This window comes from Phyllostomus discolor, chromosome 4 (genome assembly GCF_004126475.2).
Source record: "Phyllostomus discolor isolate MPI-MPIP mPhyDis1 chromosome 4, mPhyDis1.pri.v3, whole genome shotgun sequence".
Classification (NCBI taxonomy): domain Eukaryota; kingdom Metazoa; phylum Chordata; class Mammalia; order Chiroptera; family Phyllostomidae; genus Phyllostomus; species Phyllostomus discolor.
This window is the reverse complement of record NC_040906.2, coordinates 168653218-168675917: the sequence shown is the minus strand read 5'-3', so window position 1 is coordinate 168675917 and position 22700 is coordinate 168653218. Positions and strand designations below refer to the sequence as shown.

At 34.1% G+C, this 22700-nt stretch overlaps 1 protein-coding gene across 6 annotated transcripts in view; it reads left to right on the top strand.

Moving 5' to 3' along the window:
• The window catches only part of REV3L (REV3 like, DNA directed polymerase zeta catalytic subunit), a 171622-nt gene that overhangs the window by 88310 nt on the left and 60612 nt on the right, over positions 1-22700 (top strand). For all 6 annotated transcript variants that reach the window (XM_036024574.1, XM_036024575.1, XM_036024573.1 and 3 more), the window contains 7 exons: positions 6936-7055; positions 8056-8293; positions 9099-9241; positions 9875-14024; positions 17689-18596; positions 20405-20484; positions 21764-21889. In XM_036024574.1, coding sequence (XP_035880467.1) covers positions 6936-7055; positions 8056-8293; positions 9099-9241; positions 9875-14024; positions 17689-18596; positions 20405-20484; positions 21764-21889 — 5765 coding nt within the window. The remainder of the gene's footprint in view (positions 1-6935; positions 7056-8055; positions 8294-9098; positions 9242-9874; positions 14025-17688; positions 18597-20404; positions 20485-21763; positions 21890-22700) is intronic.

The window sequence follows — 22700 nt, the reverse complement described above, 5'->3', positions numbered from 1 at the left end:
TTGTCTACTCTTGATCTTTAAAAAAAGCTCTCTCATGTTAATTTTAGGATCAGATTATTTCATCTCTGGGAAGAACCCTGTTGAGATTTTATTAGGAATTTATTGTTAATAGACCAATATAGGAACATTTCTTAAACCCTATTTTTCTTTTACAGTTGACATTTAATATTATTTTATATTACTTTCAGGTGTCTACCATAGTAATTAGACAACCATATAATTTACAAAGGGGTTCTCCCAATATTTCAAGTACCTACCTGGTACCACGTATAATTATTACAATATTGACTATATTCTTTATGCTGTACTTTACATCCCTGTGACTTTTTTGTAACTACCAATTTGTCCTTACTTAGTTCACTTTTTTCACCTGCTCAACAACCCCCTGGCCCCTCTGGCAACCGTCAGTCTGCTCTCTTTATCTATGTCTCTATTTCAGGGGTTTTTTTCCCTTTATTTTGCTCCTTAGGTTCCACATGTAAGTGAAATAATACAGTATTTGTCTTTCTCTGACTGACTCATTATACTTAGCATAATACCCTCTACATCCATCCATGCTGTCACAAGTTGTACGTTTTCATTTTTACGGCCAAGTAATATTCCATTATATATATGTACAACCTTTTCTTGAGTGTATTTTACTGATTATGCTGTTACAGTTGTTCCTTTTCTCCCCTTTATCCCCCTTCACCCTGCACTCCCCTCTCACCAGCATTCCCCCCCACTCCTTAGTTTATGTCCATGGATCATACATGTAAGTTCTTTGGCTTCTCCATTTCCTATACTATTTATTCTTAACCTTCCCCTGTCTATTTTGCACCTACTATTTATGCTTCTTATTGCTTACACCTTTCCCCCCATTATCCCCCTGCCGCCTTCCCATTGATAACCTTCCATGTGATCTCCATTTCTATGATTCTGTTCCTCTTATAGTTGTTTGCTTAGCTTTGTTTTCTAGGTTCAGTTGTTCATAGTTATGAGTTTGTTTTCATTTTACTGTTCATAGTTTTTGATCTCCTTTTTCTTAGATGAGGCCCTTTAACATTTCATATAATAAGGGCTTGGTGGCGATCAACTCCTTCAACTTCACCTTTTCTGGGAAGCACTTTATCTGCCCTTCCATTCTAAATGATAGCTTTGCTGGAGAGAGTCATCTTGGATGTAGGTCCTTGCCTTTCGTGACTTTGAATACTTCTTTCCAGCCCCTTCTTGCCTGTAAGGTTACTTTTAGAAATCAGCTGGCAGTCTTATGGGAACTCCTTTGTAGGTAACTGTCTCCTTTTCTCTTGCTGCTTTTAAGATTTTCTCCTTATCTTTAATCTTGGGTAATGATGATATGTCTTGGTGTGTACTTCCTTGGGTCCAATTTCTTTGGGACTCTCTGAGCTTCCTGGACTTCCTGGAAGTCTATTTCCTTTGCCAGATTGGGGAAATTTTCTTTCATTATTTTTTTAAGTAAGTCTTTAATTTCTTGTTCTTCATCTTCTCCTTCTGGCACTCCTATGATTTGGATATTGGAACATTTAAAGATGTCCTGGAGGTTCCTAAGCCTCTCCTCATTTTTTTGAATTCTTGTCTCTTCATTCCATTCAGTTAGATGTTTATTTCTTCCTTCTGTTCCAAATTGTTTATTTGAATCCCAGTTTCCTTCCCTTCATTCTTGGTTCCCTGTATATTTTTCTTTATTTCACTTTGCATAGCCTTCATTTCTTCCTCTATTTTTTGGCCATACTCAGTCATTTCAGTGAACGTCCTGATTACCAGTGTTTTGAACTTTACATCTGATAGGTTGACTATCTTCTCATTGCTTAGTTCTTTTTCTGGAGATTTGATCTTTTTTTTTTTTTGGGCTTTTTTTTTTTTTTTTTTTTTTTTTTTTGTCTCAGCACACCTGTTATGTTGTGAGGGGCAGAATCTTAGGTATTGGCCTGGGCAAGGGGAACCTACATCACTGCATTGTGGCACTGTATGTGGGAGAGCAGTGCAAGAGAGAGCAATGCCACTTGCTCATCTCTAGGCTGGCTTTCAGTCACTCTTCCCTCTACCCACAAGCAAATTAGGTCCTTCTGGTGCTGATTCCCATGTGGGGTGGTTTGTGTACCTTCTAGGATCCTGTGGGTTTCTCGAACAAACTTTTCTGTGAAGCTGGGAGTTTCTCGCACTGCTGCAACCCCATAGGTATTTACAGCCAGAGGTTTTGAGGCTTTCTTTTCCTGTGCTGGAACCCTGGATTGCATGGTCTGTCTCACTCCCTAGTTGTTCCTCCTGTCTTATCCACATGCGAATGTGGGACTGCCGGTCCACTGCCACTGCCTCAACCCCTGTGTGTCTCCTTGCCTTGTGTCTTCTCTGCCCCTCCTACCAGTCTGGATTAATGTTTCTTCTTTAACTCCTTGGTTGTCAGACTTCCATACAGTTCAGTTTTCTCGCAGTCCTGGTGATTTTTTGGTTTTAAATTTGTTGTTGTTCTCCTTTTGGTTGTGCGAGGAAGCAAAGTATATTTACCTACGCCTCCATCTTCTGTATGTACCATGTAGCTTTTTTTATCCACTCATCTGTTGATGGACACTTGGGCTGCTTCCATCTCTTGGCTATTGTAAATAATGCTGCAGTGAACATAGGGGTATATATATTCTTTTGAATTAGTGTTTTGGGTTTCTTCAAATATATACCCAGAAGTGGGATTGCTGGGTCATAAAATAATTCCATTTTTAATTTTTTGAGGAACTTCCATACTTTTTTTCATATGGCTGCACCAATTTGCAATTCTACCATAGTGTATGAGGGTTCCCTCTTCCCCACATCGTTTTCAACACTTGTTTATTGATCTGTTGATGATAGTCATTCTAACAGGTGGGAGGTGATATCTCATTGTGGTTTTAATTTGCATTTCTCTAATTAGTGATGTTGAGCGTCTTTTCATATGTCTGTTGGCTGTCTGTAGGTCATTTTTGGAGAAGTGTTTATTGTCCATTTTTTTTTAATTGGATTGTTTGTGGGGTTTTGTTTGTTTGTTTGGTGTTGAGTCAAATGAGTTCTTTATAAATTTTGGATATTAACCCCTTATTGGATGTATCGCTGGCACATAGGCTCTCCCATTCAGTAGGTTGTCTTTTCATTTTGTTGATGGTTTTCTTTACTGTGCAAAAGGTATTTAGTTTGATGTAGTCCCATTTGTATATTTTATTTCTTTTGTTTCCCTTGGTTGAGGAGATATATCAGAAAAAATATTGCTAAGAAAAATATATGAGAGAGTTTACTACCTGTATTTTCTTCTTGGAGTTTTATGATTTTCAGTTTTACATTTAGGTCTTTAATCTGTTTGGAGCTTATTCTGGTACATGGCGTAAGAAGGTAGCCTAATTTCATTTTTTTTTTTTTTTGCATGTTTCTATCCAATTTTCCCAACACCAATTTTTGAATAGACTATCTTTACCCCATTGTATATGCTTGCCTCCTTTGTTGTATATTAATTGACTATACTGGCTCTCTTCTGTCCCATTGATCTGTGTGTCTGGTTTTATGCTGTTTTGATTACTATAGCCCTTTAGTTTGATGTCAGGTAGTGTGATGCCTCCAACTTCGTTCTTCTTTTTCAAAAATTGCTGTAGTTATTCGAGGTCTTTTGTGGTTCCATATAAATTTTTGGACTGTTTGTTTTAGTTCTATAAAAAATGCCATTGGTATTTTGATAGGGATTGCATTGAATCTATAGATTGCTTTGAGTATAGTAGGAACATTGTAACAATGTTAATTCTTCCTGCCCATAAGCATGATGTATGCTTACATTTATTTGTATCTTCTTCAGTTTCTTTCCTCAGTGTCTTATTTTCCAGATACAGGTCTTTTATATCCTTGGTTAAATTTATTTGTATGCATTTTCTTAATGTAATTACAAACAGGATTTTCTTAGTTTCCCTTTCTGACAGTTAATTATTAGTGTATAAAAATATGACCAATTTCTGAACATATATTTTGTATCCTTACTCTCCTGAGTTTGTTAATTCTACTAATTTCTTGATAGAATCTGTATATATAGTATCATGTCATCCGCAAATAATGGCAGTTTTACTTCTTCCTTTCTGATCTGTATAACTTTTATTTCTTCTTGACTGATAGCTGTGGCTAGAACTTTCAGTACTTTATTGAATAAGAGTAATAAAAGCAGATATCCAGTTTTTTGTTTCACGTCCTAGGGAAAATACTTTTAGTTTTTCCTCATTGAGTATAATTTCAGCCATCTGTGGGTTTGTCATATATATGGCCTTTAGTATCTTGAAATATGTTTCCTCTATTCCCACTTTGCTGAGAGTTTTTATCATAAATGCATGCTAGTTTTCTCAAATGCTTTTTCTGGCATCTATCGATGTGATCATATGATTTTTATCCTTTGTTTTGTTTGCGTGGTGTATTGTATTAATTACTTTGTGAACAGTGTACCAGCATTGCATTCCAGGAATAAGTCTCATTTGATTGTGGTGTATAATTCTTTTAATGTGTTGCTGAATTTGGTTTGCTAATATTTTGTTAAGGATTTTTGTGTATATGTTCATTAGTGATGTTGTCCTATGATTTTTCCTCTTTGCAGCGGTTTTGTCTGGTTTTGGAATCATGTTAATGACCTTATTAAATGAGCTTGGGAGTCTTCTCTCCTTTTGAGTTTTTGGAATAGTTTGAGGAAAGGTGTTAATTCTTTCAGTGTTTGGTAAATTTCACCTGTGAAGCCATTCTGTCCAGGACTTTTGTTTGTTGGAAGTTTTTTTTATTACTGTTTCAATTTCATTGCTTGATTTAGGAACATTTTGAATCTTTCTATATATCAAATCATTTCATCTTTGGACATGCTATATTTCTCACTCTATTTGGTCTTCTTTTATGTTTTCATTAAAGCTTTGAAATTTTTTTGTAAAATTATTTTATGTCTCGTTAGGTATAATCCAGGTGTCTTACAATTATTTCAATTCTAAGTTTTATCTTTCAAAAATTACACCTTCTAAATGCTGCTATTTAGGAACTTCACTGACCTTTGTATGTCAGTCCTATATCCAGCAACTTTTAATAGTGCTGCTAGTTTATATGTCTTTTCCATTGAATTTTCTGTGTGTGGAGTCATTATCTGCAAATAACAATTTTATTATTTCTTTTCCCGTCCTCATACTTTTCAAAACATATTTTAATGCACTGCTTAAAACTCTAGAATAATGTTAAGTAGAAACAGTAATAGTCTTTTTCCTGGCTTTACTTGGAATGCTTCTGTGTCTCATTATTTAATAAGTATGAACTTTACTGCAGGATATCAGTAGATACACTTTAATCAACTTATTACCTCCTCTCTTTCTTGTTGACTAAAAAGATTTGTTATTTTAAACATGAATGGACATTAAATTTTACCAAATGTTCTGAATTTATATCAGTTTTTTCTTTACTGTTAATGTAGTATTTAAAATAATTTTTATTTTTAGTGTTAAACCATTCTTACACTCCTGAAATAAATCCTTCTTTGTCAAAATGTGGTATTTTTTTTAGGTATTACTGTATCTACTTCACTTATATTTTATTTAGAATTTTAACTTTTTTAATAATCAAGAAAGATCCACTAAAGAGTTGTCCCATTAAATAAGTTGTGGAGTATTTTTATTAATCGATATAATCTGTTTTTTGGATATTTGATAGATCTCACCTGTAAAACCTTCCAGGTCTAGTAGTATTTTTTATGGATGGATTTGGTGTTGGGGGGTGGCAGGTAAAGGGAATGGATTTTAAACTACTAATTCAATTTTCATAATTACTGTAAGTTTCTTCAAGCTGTCTATTTCTATTTGAATCAGGTTTTATAGCATATTTTTCCTACAGTTATCCTTTTAATCTGATTTTTCCATGTATTTGGTAGAGTTATTCATAGTATTTAACATCCCTTTGACCTTTTGGCACTTTTCCTTTTATTTCTAACATTTACTTACACCTTCTGTGTTATTTTGCTTATTCTTGACAGTCTTGTCTATTATATCCTTAGTTTCAGAGAACCAGCTTTTGTTTTTATGGTCCTCTCAATTGTCTTATTTTGGCATGAGCTATTTTCACAGTTTTTTGTTTGTTCTTTTATTTTATTAAACATTCTGTATTAGCCCAGCTATGTCTAGAATGTGTTAAAAATATTTTGTCCTGAAGCTTTTAACGACCTTTTAAAAACTGTTGAAAGCACTTAGTTAACTACCTTATAACTGCCCGAAAGTTTCTGCTATATAGCCCCCACTACTATGTGCTTTTATTCTCCATCTCTTCCTCTGACTACATTGTAATGAATTTTATCTTTATTTATAAAATTAATGTTTTTAATTTTATTTTAATTGTTCAAGTACAGTTTTCTGTCTTTTACTCCCATCTCTGCCCACCCCGTAGCCTAAAATTAATCTTAATTAACTTACTTACTTTAATCTTATTTAATTTACTTTCTGTAAAAATGATATATTGAAGACATATTTTTAAATCTTGAAGTGAAACTTCCTGAAAAATATATACTAATGTGAAATGAATTTCCTTTAACTTTTAAGCCATAGAGAATAAAGAAGTTTATTATTAAAATAAGATATTTTGTCTTTTTCCTTTGAGTATTTTAATGTGCAGTAATTTTTATCAGAGTAATATAACTATATGCAAACTAGGTAGGATTGAAAAGGCTAAAGAGGTTTTAAGTATTTAGTTAATTACTAAATTACTAAACCCTTCAATAGATTGAAGGGTTTTTTAATTATTCCTTGTGACTAGTTAGATATTCTTGTGGCTTTTATTAAGTTTTATTATGTTTTTATTTAACATATTTCACTAATACTTCAAATTTTTAAATGGGTTTGCATTGTAATGCTTCCTAATTTATGTAAAACCTAAACAGTAAGTTTAGGCATTGCCTTAATGTTTATATATTTTGTCATCTTAAGGTCATACTAGACACAAAGTAGAAGAAGCTCTTATTAATGAAGAAGCAATTTTGAACCTCATGGAAAATAGCCAGACTTTTCAGCCTTTGACCCAAAGACTGAGTGAGTCACCAGTTTTCTGTAAGTAACAGCCTACCATAAACTTTCCATATTTATAATCAATGAAAGCGCATATGTGAACAGTTTTTTTTCCCCTTTACTGTTATTGTTTACACTATTACAAGTGTCCTGTTCCCCTCCTCTTTGCCCACTTCACCCCAGGGTTATTTTTTTCTTTGATTTGAAGAGGTTAATGTTGCATGTTCCTTACTCTACTTATTATAAAAATGAAATTTTTTATTAAATGGAGTAGTTTTGGTTTTGTTTTCCACACAGCTTTTTCTAAACAATTGTGTAAGAAAATAATAATAACCTTTTTTTAACTTCACTTTTGTTAGAGGAAAACCATATTACTTTAGGGGAAAATGGCTTATTTTGAATTAAATTTCCACAAAGTTAAATATATTATTAAATTATCATAGTTGATTCTTGGTGAGTATCAGAAATCTCCCTGGACGGTTTTTTTTTAAGTGATTAATTTTTGGCTAGTGTAGAACATAATGACAGTTATTTCTGAGTGTCTTTGCACCTCCTTAAACGTCATTTGCTGAATGAGCTAAATAAAGCTTAAGTAAGGGATAGGGTGTTTGTATGTATTGCTTTTAGGGCATTTCCTTAGCATTAATTTATATATTTATTACATACTTTATATTTATTTTCACTATTTGTGACCATATTGGTTTAGTGCTCCTCAAGCTTAATTATGCAGTAAGAGCTTGGGCAGCTTGTTAAAATGCTAGTTCCTAGGTTCTACCTCAGAAATTCTGATTGATATACATCTGAAAGTAATACAAAATAATACTGAATATAAATTGTAATTGAAAAAATATTTTAAAATATTAGAAAAAGATACTCTGATTTAGTAAATATGGGATAGGATCTGGAAATCATCTAATAAGGACACAGTCATTCCAATGCAGATGGTCCAAGGATCTTTTACTTTGTTGTTGTTTTATAATTGATCTGAATTGTTGAATTATTTAGAACACTTATTTGTTGGTGTACTTCACTTCTTTTATAGTGGACAGTAGTCCTGATGAGGCTCTAGTACGTCTTCTTGCTGGTTTGGAAAATGATGGATATCAGAGGGAAAGAAATGGGATGCCATCGCAATGTCTTTCCTTTGGAAACACTAAAAACCCCCAAAATAGTGATGATGAAGAAAATGAACCACAGATTGAAAAAGAAGAAATGGAGCTTAGTTTGGTTATGTCTCAGAGATGGGACAGCAATATTGAGGAACATTGTGCCAAAAAGAGGTAACTTTTTTGTTATTTCAGTTGCTTTACTGTATCATGCAGCAGAGGTAAATGATGTCATCAAGGTGTACATCACATTTCTACTACTTACTTACCTAATAATGGAAGCCTGTACCTTTTGACTACCTTCCTGCAGTTCTCCCTTCCCCATAAACCTAACTTTTAGAAATCATCTATTTATATATGAAGTATTAATATGTGTTGGTAGTAAGTGGTGTCTCCTTATACCAGAAGTTGAATAAAAGAGAGTTAAACTGTTATAGATTAATTAGAACAATAATTATAGAGTCATCTTGACAAGGAATGGCTTCTAGGTTTCATCCATGTTATTTTTTGTCTTTCAACCCTAACCTTATTACCCCTTTTTATTTGCCTTTTCTGATTGATAATGTAGTAATCATGTATTTATGGAGACTTCTTAAAATATGTCAGGCACTGCCCTTTTAGAAATTACCAGGTTCTCTCTCACCCAAGCTGTTATATATGTGTATATCTAATGATAGAATGAAGGGAGAGTATAAGGAAGAACATGATTAAATATGGTGATCCAGGGTATTACAGAGCTTTGAATACAGGAATGACGGTGTGTTGTAGCTCATATGAAAGGGATCATGAAATCTATTTACAATAACTTTTTGTAGGACATGATACTAAACAAAGTAAAGCTGCTTTTCTTTTTAAAGTTACAATTTTCAGATTTTTTTTAATTGTTTTACTACTAGAGATCAAATTAGGCAAATTATTTGAGTCCAACATGCTTTTTTCTAATGGTCATATTCAACTAGTGAATCTTAATATTCTCTAGATCACTGTGCCGAAATACCCACAGAAGCTCAACTGAAGAAGATGATTCATCTTCAGAAGAAGAAATGGAATGGAGTAATAACAGTTTGCTTCTAGCCGATCTTTCTATACCTCAGTTAGATGGAACTGCAGATGAAAATAGTGGTAAGTAAAGAAGTCTCCTGTGAGCATTTCTTACTTTAGGGTCTAAAAATAAATTTCACTTTAAAATGACAGTTAAACTTACGGGTAGTTGGCTGAGTAAGGCTATAACAAGATTGTTATGTTACATTCTTCTCTAGAATTTTTTCTTTTGAGAGAATGTAGATAAATTATTCTTTCTCATTTTTAAGAGGATAACATTTGTTAATCACTGATTTGAAGCTTCATAAACTTTAATCAGTTTATCATGTTATATAAGTAGCATAAGAAACTGTAAGAAATATGCTCAGCTTATTTGAAGTGCTAAAAGGAAGTATATTATTTTATGAAAACTTTTTAAGGTGACAGTATTTTTTCCTTATTTCTCCAAAGGCACTGAATATTAATATAATCTATTTATGATCAAAGGACTATGTGTTTAAAATAATGACTAATACTTAAATGTAACTAACTATTGATTACTTAGCTTGAGTTATTATCCTAATGATAAGAGTAATCTTTCTGTTAAACTAACCATATTAAACACACAAGTTTAATTTCATATAGTTTCTTTTAGGGTGATAGTATCATGATATGGGAAAATATTTTAAAACTTAAGAATTGAAGTGAAATAAATTCTTCTTCCCTTCATTTCAGACAATCCATTGGACAACGAAAATTCTAGAACCCACTCTTCTGCGATTGCAACAAGCAAGCTATCAGTAAAACCTTCCCTCTTTCACAAAGATGCTGCTACATTAGAACCCCCATCTTCTGCTAAAATTACCTTTCAGTGTAAACACACAAGTGCCCTTTCTTCCCATGTTTTGAACAAGGAAGATTTAATTGAAGATCTTTCACAGCCAAACAATACAGAAAAAGGTGTAGATCATTCAGTTGCTTCTTTCACAAATGAAAGCACTTACTCTATGAAATACCCTGGATCTTTAAGCAGTACTGTCCATTCAGAAAACTCTCATAAAGAAAAGAAAGATATCCTCCCAGTATCCTCCTGTGAAAGTAGTGTTTTTGATTATGAAGAAGATATTCCATCTGTTACAAGACAAGTACCAAGTAGAAAGTATACAAACATTAGAAAAATCGATAAGGATGCTCCTTTTATACATATGAACTGTCATACTAGCGAAAGTACACTGGGCAAAAATTCTTTCAACTTTTGTGACTTAAGTGATTCAAAAAATAAATTACCTGAAGGAAATGAAAAAGGAAACAGCACAGCTCTGAACAGTTTATTCCCTTCATCATTAACTGAAAATTGTGAATTGCTGTCATGCTCAGGGGAGAATAGAACTATGGTACATTCGCTTGATAGCATTGCTGATGAAAGTGGACTAAATAAACTTAAAATTAGATATGAAGAATTTCAAGAACATAAAACAGAAAAGCCAAACCTCAGCCAGCAAGCAGCACATTATATGTTTTTCCCCAGTGTTGTTCTTTCTAATTGTCTGAGTAGACCACAAAAACTCTCTCCTGTCACATATAAACTGCAACCAAGTAATAAACAATCCCGATTAAAAATTAACAAAAAGAAACTTGTAGGTCACCAAGAGACTTCTACCAAAATTAGTGACACTGGATGTGCAAAAGATAATTATATACAAAATAATCCTTGTAATGGTAATTCTGAGAAGAATAACATACTGGCCAATGATTTAACTAAGGTCCCCCGTGGAGCTGTTGAAAACAAAACACCTACAGAGAGTTTTATAGATTGTCACTTTGGAGATGGAACCTTAGAAACTGAGCAGTCGTTCGGATTGTATGGAAATAAATATACACTTAGAGCAAAACGCAAGGTAAATTATGAGACTGAAGATAGTGAGTCAAGTTTTGTAACACACAACTCAAAAAGTAGCCTACCTCATCCCATAGAAATTGGTGAAAGTTTAGATGGAACTCTCAAATCACGAAAACGAAGAAAAATGTCTAAAAAGCTGCCCCCTGTCATCATAAAGTATATTATTATTAATAGATTTAGAGGGAGAAAAAATATGCTTGTGAAACTAGGAAAAATAGACTCTAAAGAAAAACAAGTAATATTGACAGAGGAAAAAATGGAACTGTATAAAAAGCTTGCACCTTTGAAGGATTTTTGGCCAAAAGTTCCTGACTCCCCTGCAACCAAATATCCCATTTATCCACTAACACCAAAGAAAAGTCACCGAAGAAAAACTAAACATAAATCTGCTAAGAAAAAAACTGGTAAGCAACAAAGGACAAATAGTGAAAATATTAGAAGAACTTTGTCTTTCCGGAAAAAACGTTCACATGCTATTCTTTCTCCTCCCTCACCATCTTACAATGCTGAAACCGAAGACTGTGACTTGAATTATAGTGATGTAATGTCTAAACTAGGTTTTCTTTCTGAGAGAAGCACAAGTCCCATAAACTCTTCTCCACCTCGTTGCTGGTCTCCCACAGATCCAAGAGCTGAAGAAATTATGGCCGCTGCAGATAAAGAAGCAGTGCTTTTTAAGGGTCCTAATGCATATAATAGCAAGACTGTTAATTCCCACATAGAAAAAAATAGTCGAGCAAGAACGCAAGTGAAGAAATCAAAAACAAAGCTTGTTAATCCTTCTGTAGTTCCTAAGAAAAGGAACAAACGAAATCAGACAAATAAAGTGGTAGATGATGGGAAAAAGAAACTGAGAGCAAAACAGAAACAAAAAACAAATGAGAAAAGTACACCAAGAAAGCACATAATGCTTAAAGATGAAAAACTAAAATCTCAGTCTAGTGCCGAAGTTAAGTTTGTGCTGAAACATCAGAATGTGTCTGAGACCTCACATAGTTCTGGAGATTCTCAACTACTCTTTAAACAGAAAGATGTGTCAGTAATGGGTTCTGCTATAGATCACTCCCTTTCTGCTCCCCAAACCACTGGAATTCATGCACAACAGAATTTACCTGGCTGCTTTCCTTCTTTCTTAGAAAGCAAGAAACCAGTAGATTTGCAAACATTCCCCAGTTCTCGAGATGATTTGCATCCATCAGTTGTTTGTAATTCTTTGGGACCCGGAATCTCAAAAATTGTTCAAAGGTCTCATAATCAAAGTGCTATGTTTACTCTAAAGGAATCAACCTTGATTCAAAAAAACATATTTGACCTTTCGAACCATTTGTCTCAGGTTGCACAGAATACACAGATATCTTCGGGTATAATGTCTCCAAAGACAGAAGAGAATGCAAATACACAAAGGAACTATTTGTCATCTATCGGAAAGTTAAATGAATACCGTAATTCCCTAGAATCAAAGCCAGACCAGGCATATGCCCCTAATTTTTTGCATTGCAAAGACAGTCAGCAGCAGCTTGTATGCATAGCAGAACAGTCAAAGCACAGTGAAACTTGTTCTCCAGGAAATGCAGCATCAGAGGAAAGCCAGATGCCTAATAATTGTTTTGTGACTTCCCTGAGAAGTCCGATCAAACAAATAGCATGGGAACAGAAACAAAGAGGCTTTATTTTAGGTATGTCAAATTTTAAGCCCGAAAGGGTAAAACAAAGGTCATTGTCAGAAGCAGTTTCACAAACCAAAGCACTTTCTCAGTGTAAAAGTCAAAATGTATCAACACCTTCAGCATTTGGTGAAGGACAGTCCGGACTGGCAGTTCTAAAAGAATTGTTACAGAAAAGACAGCAGAAAGCACAAAATGCAAATATTTTGCAAGACCCATTATCTAATAAACATCAACCAAACAAAAATATTTCTGTTCCCCTTGAGCATAACAAAACAATTAAGCGAACACGATCAGTAACATCTCCAAGAAAACCTCGAACTCCCAGAAGTACAAAACCTAAAGAAAAAATCCCCAAACTTCTTAAAGTAGACTCACTAAATTTACAAAACTCTGGCCAGTTGGATAATTCCATGTCGGATGATAGTCCCATCTTTTTTTCAGATCCAGGTTTTGAAAGTTGTTATTCACTTGAGGATAGCTTGTCTCCTGAACATAATTATAATTTTGATATTAATACAATTGGTCAGACTGGATTTTGTAGTCTTTATTCTGGGAGTCAGTTTGTCCCCGCTGATCAGAATTTGCCTCAGAAGTTCCTAAGTGATGCAGTTCAGGATCTTTTCCCAGGACAAACTATAGAAAAAACTGAGTTTTTAAGTCATGATAACCAGAAGTGTGATCAAGACAAACATGCCTCAGACTCATCTTCATGGATTAGATCTAGTACTCTAAGCCCTGAACTATTTGAGAAATCATCCATAGAAAATGAGAACCATCGCCACAACCAGTGGAAAAATAGCTTCCATTCTCTAACAACTCGGTCTAACTCAATAATGGATTCTTTCTGTGTCCAGCAGGCAGAGGACTGTCTAAATGAAAAATCCAGATTGAATAGGAGTTCATTAAGCAAAGAAGTATTTTTTAGCCTCTCACAGCCTGGCAGTTCAGACTGGATTCAAGGTCATGCCAGAAAAGAAATGGGACAGTCTCTTGACTCAGTCAATACCTCTTTCACTACAATACTATCCTCCCCTGATGGTGAACTTGTGGATGCAGCCTCTGAGGATTTAGAATTGTATGTTTCAAGAAATAATGATATATTGACACCAACTCCTGACAGTTCACCAAGGTCTACCAGCTCTCCTTCACAGTCTAAAAATGGCAGTTTCACCTCTCGAACTGCTCACATTCTGAAACCACTTATGTCCCCACCAAGTAGGGAAGAAATTATGGCAACCTTGTTGGATCATGACCTTTCAGAAACTATTTACCAGGAACCATTTTGCAGTAATCCTTCTGATGTACCAGAAAAACCCAGGTAATCAGAATTATATTTTCCCCTTGGGTCTCTGAATAATTACAGTGTGTACAACATTTGATACCTGACTGCTAGTTGTCTGACTAGTACTGTATTTGTAAGTAGTATATCATTGTGAAAGCTATTCATAATTATGGACTTATTAAGAAAATTTACAAAGCAGCTGAATGCTTACACCTACAGAAATTTCTTTAAATCGATGAGTATTGGTTTTGGATCTATTGTATCTCCATTAAGGATTACAGATGCAAAGGCTCTCTATGACATGATTCCACATTAAGAAGGATGTCATGATACTTGCCAAGTATTATAACTATCATTTTTAAATGTTATTTCTAAATGGTAAACTTAAAATTTTTAAAAAGAACTTGATTTTTTAAGTGAAAATGAGCATAGATATATTTTAAGCACTCTTATGATATATATCTCCAAATGAAAATTAAGTTGTTTCTAATATACATATACCACTTCCTTGTTGTCAGCATCTTCAGTCATATTGTTACTGTTGTTAGTTTGTACAGTTGTTACGGGTGCAAGGTGGAAGTAATTCCCATTATCTCTTTTAAGAATCTTCTCAGAGAAGTAATAAACAGATACACACACAGCTAATAGCAAAATGGGCAGGAATCACAATACTGGTTTATTTATAAACTAATAGTTAAGAAGGTATTCTGTACCACCTGTGTCACCAAGCTAGAGTACATCTAATGAGAGCTAAGTTGGGGAACATGACTTCATTCAGGTTTAAGTGATAGTTTTCTGCCCTGCCCCTTGTGTCCTCAATCTCATTTACCCAATCAGTTTCAGAGAGAGAGGCAGTTCATTTCAGCCACCCAGTTTAGAAGCAAAGGAGGTCGGCTGGAACTGCTGAGGCAAATGATGGAAGGAGATGTAAAGAGCCAACTGAGGCAAGAGACTACACTGCATATATGCACTTGACCTTTAGCAGCACCATACCGCTGACCCTAGGGAAAAAGGCATAACAAACGCCAGGTTTTTACCCAGCAGATTAGCAGTAATTCCTGCAATAGCCCTTTAAGAAAGGGGTGAGAAAAAAGTGATCATAGCCCTGGCTAGGTGGTTCAAAAGGTTGCAGGTACAATTCCTGGTCAGAGTATGTAAAGGAAGCAACTGTTGATGTTTCACTCTTAACATCGATTCTCTCTCATACCCACACCCCTGCCACTTCCTCTTTCTCTAAAATCAATAAATATATCCTTGAGTGAGGGTAAAAGTTTCCTCCTCTAAGGACTTGAAGAGGACAGAAACACGCCCCCTACACACACACACACACACACACACACACACTGTTTTTTGGGTGGTTTTGCCTACTGCCCCCAGTGGTCTTTTATCATGAATATACTTTCCTTATTTCACTGCCAGAATATGCAAATGTCTCTTCCTTAGACATTTGTTTCCATTGTTTGGGGGGCTTTGTCTTTATTAGTGGTCATGATGTACTACAGGGTCTGGCAGAAGTAACACCTGTTTGAGTATGGTTGGTAGGGTTATAATATGGGTGTAATGATTTATAGTTTTACTTAGAACATTTCACCTAAAATGTCATGTGGTGTGCTTGAGTGTTATACTGTTATGTTACACAGTTGCATGCTTATGATTTTGTAATAAAAGATTTTGTAATTAAAAAAACGGGCATTATTTGTGCCAGACCCTGTATTTTTTTCATTGAAGTACTTTTTTCTGCCTCAGCCTTACACATTTCTTAAATCTTAGTTAACTTATTATGGACTAGTCATTAACTCTGTATAGTTGTTGTCTAACTTTTGTCTAACTGTTGTCTAACTGTTGTCTAACTAGACATTTACTCTGCAGCTGAAATAGAAGGATGATAGTCATCATTTTTGAAACACAATTTTTTATATAAATCGGTGTATTATAGAAAATTTATGAGGTACAAAAGGACAAAATCGCGCCATTTCCATACCTATGACAATTACTAATAGTATTTTAATAGTTTTCTTAGGTTTTTGAAAATGTATATACAGTTTTTATTTTGTTTTATGAAATGTGATCTTACTGTAGTCACAATATTGTATCCAGATTTATTTACATAATATTTATAAACATTTTCTAAATGTATGGCCTTCTTTAAATATTTTACTGGCTGTATAATATTCTCATGTATATTATTGTACAGAAACGTTGTTCTCTGTTTTGCCACTATAGATAACTATGTGATTAGTATCTTCTTCATAAAGCATTTCTTGTGTTTTGGAGTTTTTTCCTATAGTCCTAAAAGTAGGTTTACTGCAAAATTTAAGGTTCTTGGTATATATTTTGACATGAGTTGTAATAATTACTATGCTACAGACAGTATTCAAGAAAGCTGAATTTACCACATCTCATTTTTTAGTTTTGGTTTTATTATGATTTCTGTATGAAAATATTAAGTTGGATATGGTCACATTCCATAGGTATTCAATTCCTTCAATAGTAATAATTCTGCTTTTAATTTTTCACTTAGCTGGGAGGTGGGTTCAAGGAAGATGCTAGATCCTGGTTACATAAGTAGGATATCATTGTGAAAACAATTCATAATTGTGGACTTACTAAGAAAATTCACAGACTAGATGAATGGTTGCACCTAGAGTTAACTAGTAAGGACCAAAATCTTCCCATATAAAGGGGAAAAGGAACTATAGTAACCCTGATGTTCCTTCTTCAATGCCAAATCAGAAAAAAAGAGAATCCAGTTCATTGAGTTTTGTCTAGAGAATGACCAGACATTTGGGAAACCATGCGCAAAGAGAAGTAATTGGAAAAAAACTGAGAAGTATCTTCATATCAGTGAAACACTTCCTACAAAGAAGAAAACAAAGACTTCTTTTATGCTGCTATAGAAGGCAGGAATAGTACCAATGGATTTGTTAGAGAAATGGAGAGGTTTATCTTAATATTTATGATTATTGGAAACTAAATTGGGCTCCCTTTTAATCAGTGATTCCCCATATACACATACATTTAAGCTATGCATTCTCTGGTCTCTGCCAACTTTAAAAAAAAAAACTTAGTGTTACAGTGTAACACTTCTAAGTGTTAAACTTTGCCTTGTAAAGAGGAGAAAGAATTATGGTAATTTACCTCAATTGTAAGTGATTTTTTTTTTTAAGTTTGAGGGAATGGCGGGGGCAAGTGTCAGGCTCAACGTTTGTTTGAACCAACTGCCTTTGCTAAACTGTAGACACTAGAGAATGTAGAAAGAGGCTATAGATAAAATCCAGGGATATAGTATGTGATGACAAATTCTTCCACAGTTTTTATTTATATATGGTGACAATGGAAAGTTACTGAAAATAAGTAAGAGGAAAGGCATCCAATGACTTTGTCCTACCTCCATGAAGAAAAGAAACCTTTGTGGGCACTTAAAACAAACAAAAAGGCTTTTTCTCCCTGGTATTAATAATGATTTTCCTAAGGAAATTAATTTAGTAGTCATATACCTGTAAGGAAAAGCATATTGAAACTAAAGATAAGTATACCTGCATAAAGTTTGTGTATGTAGGGAGGTGTGGAAAGGGAGGAAAGAGATGGGCATTTTTAAGACTTTAAAAGGGAGTTGAAAACTTTCTAGGGTAGAAAGCTAAATATTTTAGTAATTGCTCTGTGAGACAAAACAGTTGTTCTAAAATATGTTGTTTTATAGGGAGATCGGCGGACGGCTTCTCATGGTAGAAACTCGACTTCCAAATGATCTAGCTGAGTTTGAGGGGGACTTTTCCTTGGAAGGACTTCGTTTGTGGAAAACAGCATTCTCAGCAATGACTCAAAACCCAAGACCAGGGTCACCCCTTCGCAGTGGCCAAGCATTTGTCAGTAAAGGGTCAAGTAATAGCCATAAAATGGTTGAAGATAAAAAAATTGTGATTATGCCTTGTAAATGTGCCCCAAGTCGACAACTGGTTCAAGTATGGCTTCAAGCCAAAGAAGAATACGAACGTTCCAAGAAACTGTCTAAAACTGAGCCAGCTGGAGTTGTAAAATCTGCTGAGAACTTCAGCTCTTCAGTTAACCCAGATGACAAACCTGCAGTGCCTCCAAAAATGGATACAACTCCCCATATACACCCTATTACAGCACATACCAAGGAAGATGTTCATAATTTTCAGATTGCTTTACAAGTTCCAACCACAGGATGCACTCAAACTGCGAGTGAAAGTCAGATGCTGCCACCAGTTGTTTCTGCAAATGATCCTGAGAAAGATGAAGATGATGATGACTATTATGCTAGTTACAGCTCCCCTGATTCTCCAGTAATTCCGCCTTGGCAACAAGCCACATCCCCAGATTCCAAAATATTAAATGGAGATGACAGACCCTTATCACCAGAAGAGGAACTATGTTCTCTGACTGTTGAAAACTTCTTAAAAGTAAAAGATGATATACAGAAAAGCCCCTGCAGTGAGCCTCAGGAGCCTCTAGTGATATCTCCAATTAATGTTAGGGCAAAAACGGGGATATGTGAGCCACTGTGCCTTCATAGTACGCCAATCATACAAAGAAAACTTCTGGAAAGACTTCCTGAAGCAACTGGCCTTAGCCCTTTATCAACAGGTAAGTTTATAAATAACAGAAAGACTTCGTAATTGTTCTGCAAAGATTAAAAATGAAAATAATATTAGACTATGTTAATGAAAATTAGGGCTTTTTAAATGAAATTTTAGCTCAGTAAATAAGAGTATTGTTTATCACATCTTTGAAAGACATCATCACATGGAAACTTTGCTTTGAAAGCATATGTGAAATGTATTTACATGTGCTTTCATCCTATATTCTTGCTTCTTGGTGAACCATAGGAGCCCTCTAACAAACCCTACCTCCTTCTCAGCTTGATTTTTCCCATTGCCCTTCTTTCCCATTTCGTTTTCCCATTAATATATACCCAAGTCTCTCCCACCCTTCAAATAGAAACAAAGCCAAACAACTGCTTTGACCTTAGACCTGTCAGCTTCTACTCTTTTTTTCTCTCCTTGAAAGCCACATTTTTTAGATTTCTGTAATTTGACAACTCCATTTCTTTACCTCATGTTCATTTTTCTACCTACTTTATTTAGCTGGATTCCGCCCCCATAATTTCGCCAGTATGACCCTTGCAAGGACTCTCAACCTTCATGTAGCTAAAGCCTATGGGACGGTTTCATCCTGTCTCATACCCTGTAAGCAGCCGTTGTCCGATTGACCACACCTTCCTCCTTGGAGCTTTTCCTCCCCTTAGCTTTTCACATACTCCTCTCTTCCCACTTGCCTTCCACTGAAGTTTATCTCACATTTTCAGTTACTACCTAAATGCTGGGATTTATTAAGGCTTAGCCTTAAGCTTTCTTTACTGTTACTTTATATTCTCTCCCTAAATTATCTAATTGCTGCCCACAAAATTATTACAGATAACTCACAAATTTACATTTTCATTCGGAACTCTCTTAAGTTTCAAAATATATCCAACTGCCTATTTGGCAATTCTACTTGAACACTCAAAGGCACCGCAAGGTCAGTATTTATGAGAGTCAGTGCGTGATCTCACTGTACACATTTACCTAATGTACACATTAGGTGCCTGGCACCTAATATGCATGCCCACACATCAAGATCCTTTCAGTTTTCCTCATTTCAATGAATAGTACCACCATCTCTCTGTCACTGAGTACCCCAAGTCAGGAACATGGGATTTATTTGTAACACCTACCCAGTTCCCTCACTGTCATCCATCCTCCAGTTTCTAGTCCATTACCAAGTCCTATAATCTCTTAGTTTCCTAAATTACACCACTCTCTCTACCTCTACTGCTACCACCATAACCTTAGGCCAAGCTGTCATCATCTCTCACCTGGTCTTCTACCATGGCCATCTTATCTACCCTTAGCAATTTCTAGGTCTTTTGCTCTGTAATTGGGGAAAATCTCCATGCTATGCCTACTTAATACTGTTTCATCTTTGTATTTTGGCTCAAAAAGCCTCCCTTCATATATAAAAATTTCCAATTATATTCTCTTTTGTTGTGTTTACCCCAGTTAAATTTTTATTTTTGTGTGTGTATTTAATGAATGTTTGATTCTCCCTAGACCCCATGAGGATATAGACTGTGTCTTTTCTTCATCATAATAATTACTTGATAAATAAATGAATAAGTGAATTAAATTATTCTCTAAGTTAATGACTAAGGAATAAAACTAATATCTAAATCTTTTTATCTAAATATATAAAAATTTGAAGTTATTTTGGTGGGGATCAGAAGATTGAATTAGTTTTACTTAAGTCTTTGGAGGGAATTTATAGGGTAATACTAATTTAGAACAACAAAAAAAATTTTTAATGGAAGCATGTAATTTTGATATATATTTTAAATATGAAATTTCTTTTTACAGAACCAAAAACCCAGAAATTGAGTCATAAGAAAGGAAATAATACTGACACTCGTAGAAGAGTTTTCTTAACACAAGCAAAGGTAACTATGCTAAACATATTTAACAATCAGTGGAAGATCCATTCTGATTCTTAGATTTCAGTTAGATAATTGATAACTTTGTGTCTCAATTTTTTTAAATTTTAATATATTTTTGCATCATTTTATTTACATGTCTTTGAGACAACAAGAAATTGCCTATTTTTTTTTAGTTTTTTTGTTGTTATTGTTGGGATCTAAAAGATTCTTATATGTAAATACAAATATTACAGAGAAAGTGAATATGATAGCCAAAATGTGGATTATGAGGATACAAATACATTAACTGATTACTGGCAAAATCAGAACAATCCAATGACAGCAGAGCTCAAGTAAGTGATTTTTGATCCCACCAAAAATATATCCTTTTTCTTGGTTTATTACTTTTTTCTCAAATAACATTATTGATTTTTTTCAGTTTATGTTACTAAATAATAAAAGAAACATTACCATTGAAAGTCTGAAAAATCATAAGTATCTTTATTCAAATACTAAAAATGTGGTAAAACTTCAAATATATGGTTGTGTGAAAAAACGTATACATTAGACTTGTATCCTTGGAAATATATGATATAAATCACTTCCATATTATCCACTTCTCATAAATATCATGAATTACATAAAATATATTTTAGTATTTCTATTTTGAGATTATAAATACTTTTTAAAAACTTTTCTAATTAAAGCAGTATTGTTGAATTATAAGCTATTTATATTAAAAACAATTACCAGTATGTTGTGAATATAAATAGTTAATGGATTTGGAAATCAGAAAAAATATTTTTAAAAAAATAGGAAGATTCGATTCTTTCTAAACCCTTGAAGATTACTTATGTTTTAACTCATCTTTCAAACATATCTTGTATTAGGGTATAAGACAAATCGAAAATTTCAAACCTTTTTTATATTTTAGCCAAACTTATTGCTTGATTGTCATATTTCCAGTAAAGGTCAAGATAAATGTTCATGTGGTATAAATGTCAAGTCTCTACAAGACTATTATTTTCAGTATTTGAGGTTTGTAAATTCAAAGATCAACACATGGTTTGCTTACAGATTATATCAGCTATTTTACATATATCTAGTTCTGGTATCTTGAATTACTAGCATGAAAAGAATGTTAATGAAATACTTATGGTTTCTTTTTAGATATAAAGAAATATTAGTTTATCATGTATTACTAAACACATAAAGCATATTATTTAAGTAGGAATAAGTAATCAAAACAAAGAAAATGATTGCTCATTTATTTTTTTTCTGGCTATGTTTTTTTTTTTAATAGAATCAATTTGCACCAGTAAATACCCCAAAGAAAGAAAGTTCTCAGATTGATGGACCATCCTTAAACAATACTTACGGTTTCAAAGTCAGCATACAAAACTTACAAGAAGCAAAAGCTTTACATGAGGTAAAATTGCAACAGTAAGGACACATACACTGTTTAACTCCTATGTTTTGTGCTGTGGAATAGGAATGGGAATTTTTTACTGAGGGGGTAAAACATTGAATTCTATACCTGTTAATCATTCTGTTCTTACAATTTTTACCATTTTATATATTAATATATTTGTATAAACTAAGAGAAACTTCTAAAGCAAACATTGATTATTGAGTCCACTTTGTGGTTTCACAGTTTTTACAAATCTTATAACTGAAATTTAGTTTGTAGAAACTAAAGTTAGAAAATGGTTTTGCCCTGACTGGTGTGGCTCAGTGGATTGAGCATCACCCTGCAAACCGAAAGGTCGCCAGTTCAATTTCCAGTCCGGACACACACCTGGGTTGCAGGCCAGATCCCCAGTTGGGGGGGTGTGGTACACAACCTGATCAGTGTTTCTCTCCCTCTCTGTCTCCCTCTCTTCCCCTGTCTCTAAAAATAAAATCTCTTTTTAAAAAGGAAAATTTTTTAAGTATTGGAAAAAATCTTATTCTGAATTGCTATATTAGGATGTTATATCCCATTCCAAATATTTACTTGTATTTTCTACTTAGTTGGCTCAGTGGGTTAGTGCTTGCTACAGTTCATTTGTTCACATAATCTTTATATAAACCAGTTACCTTCACTACACAGACCATATGCCAAAGACTAAGAATTTGTCTTTAAAATGTACATCAGTCAGTCACATGATGGACTGGAGAGTATTTGTCAGTCACTGTAAATTTATCTCTGTTAGAGAAAACAACTCAAGAGCATGTATCTGACTGGCAATAGGTGGAAA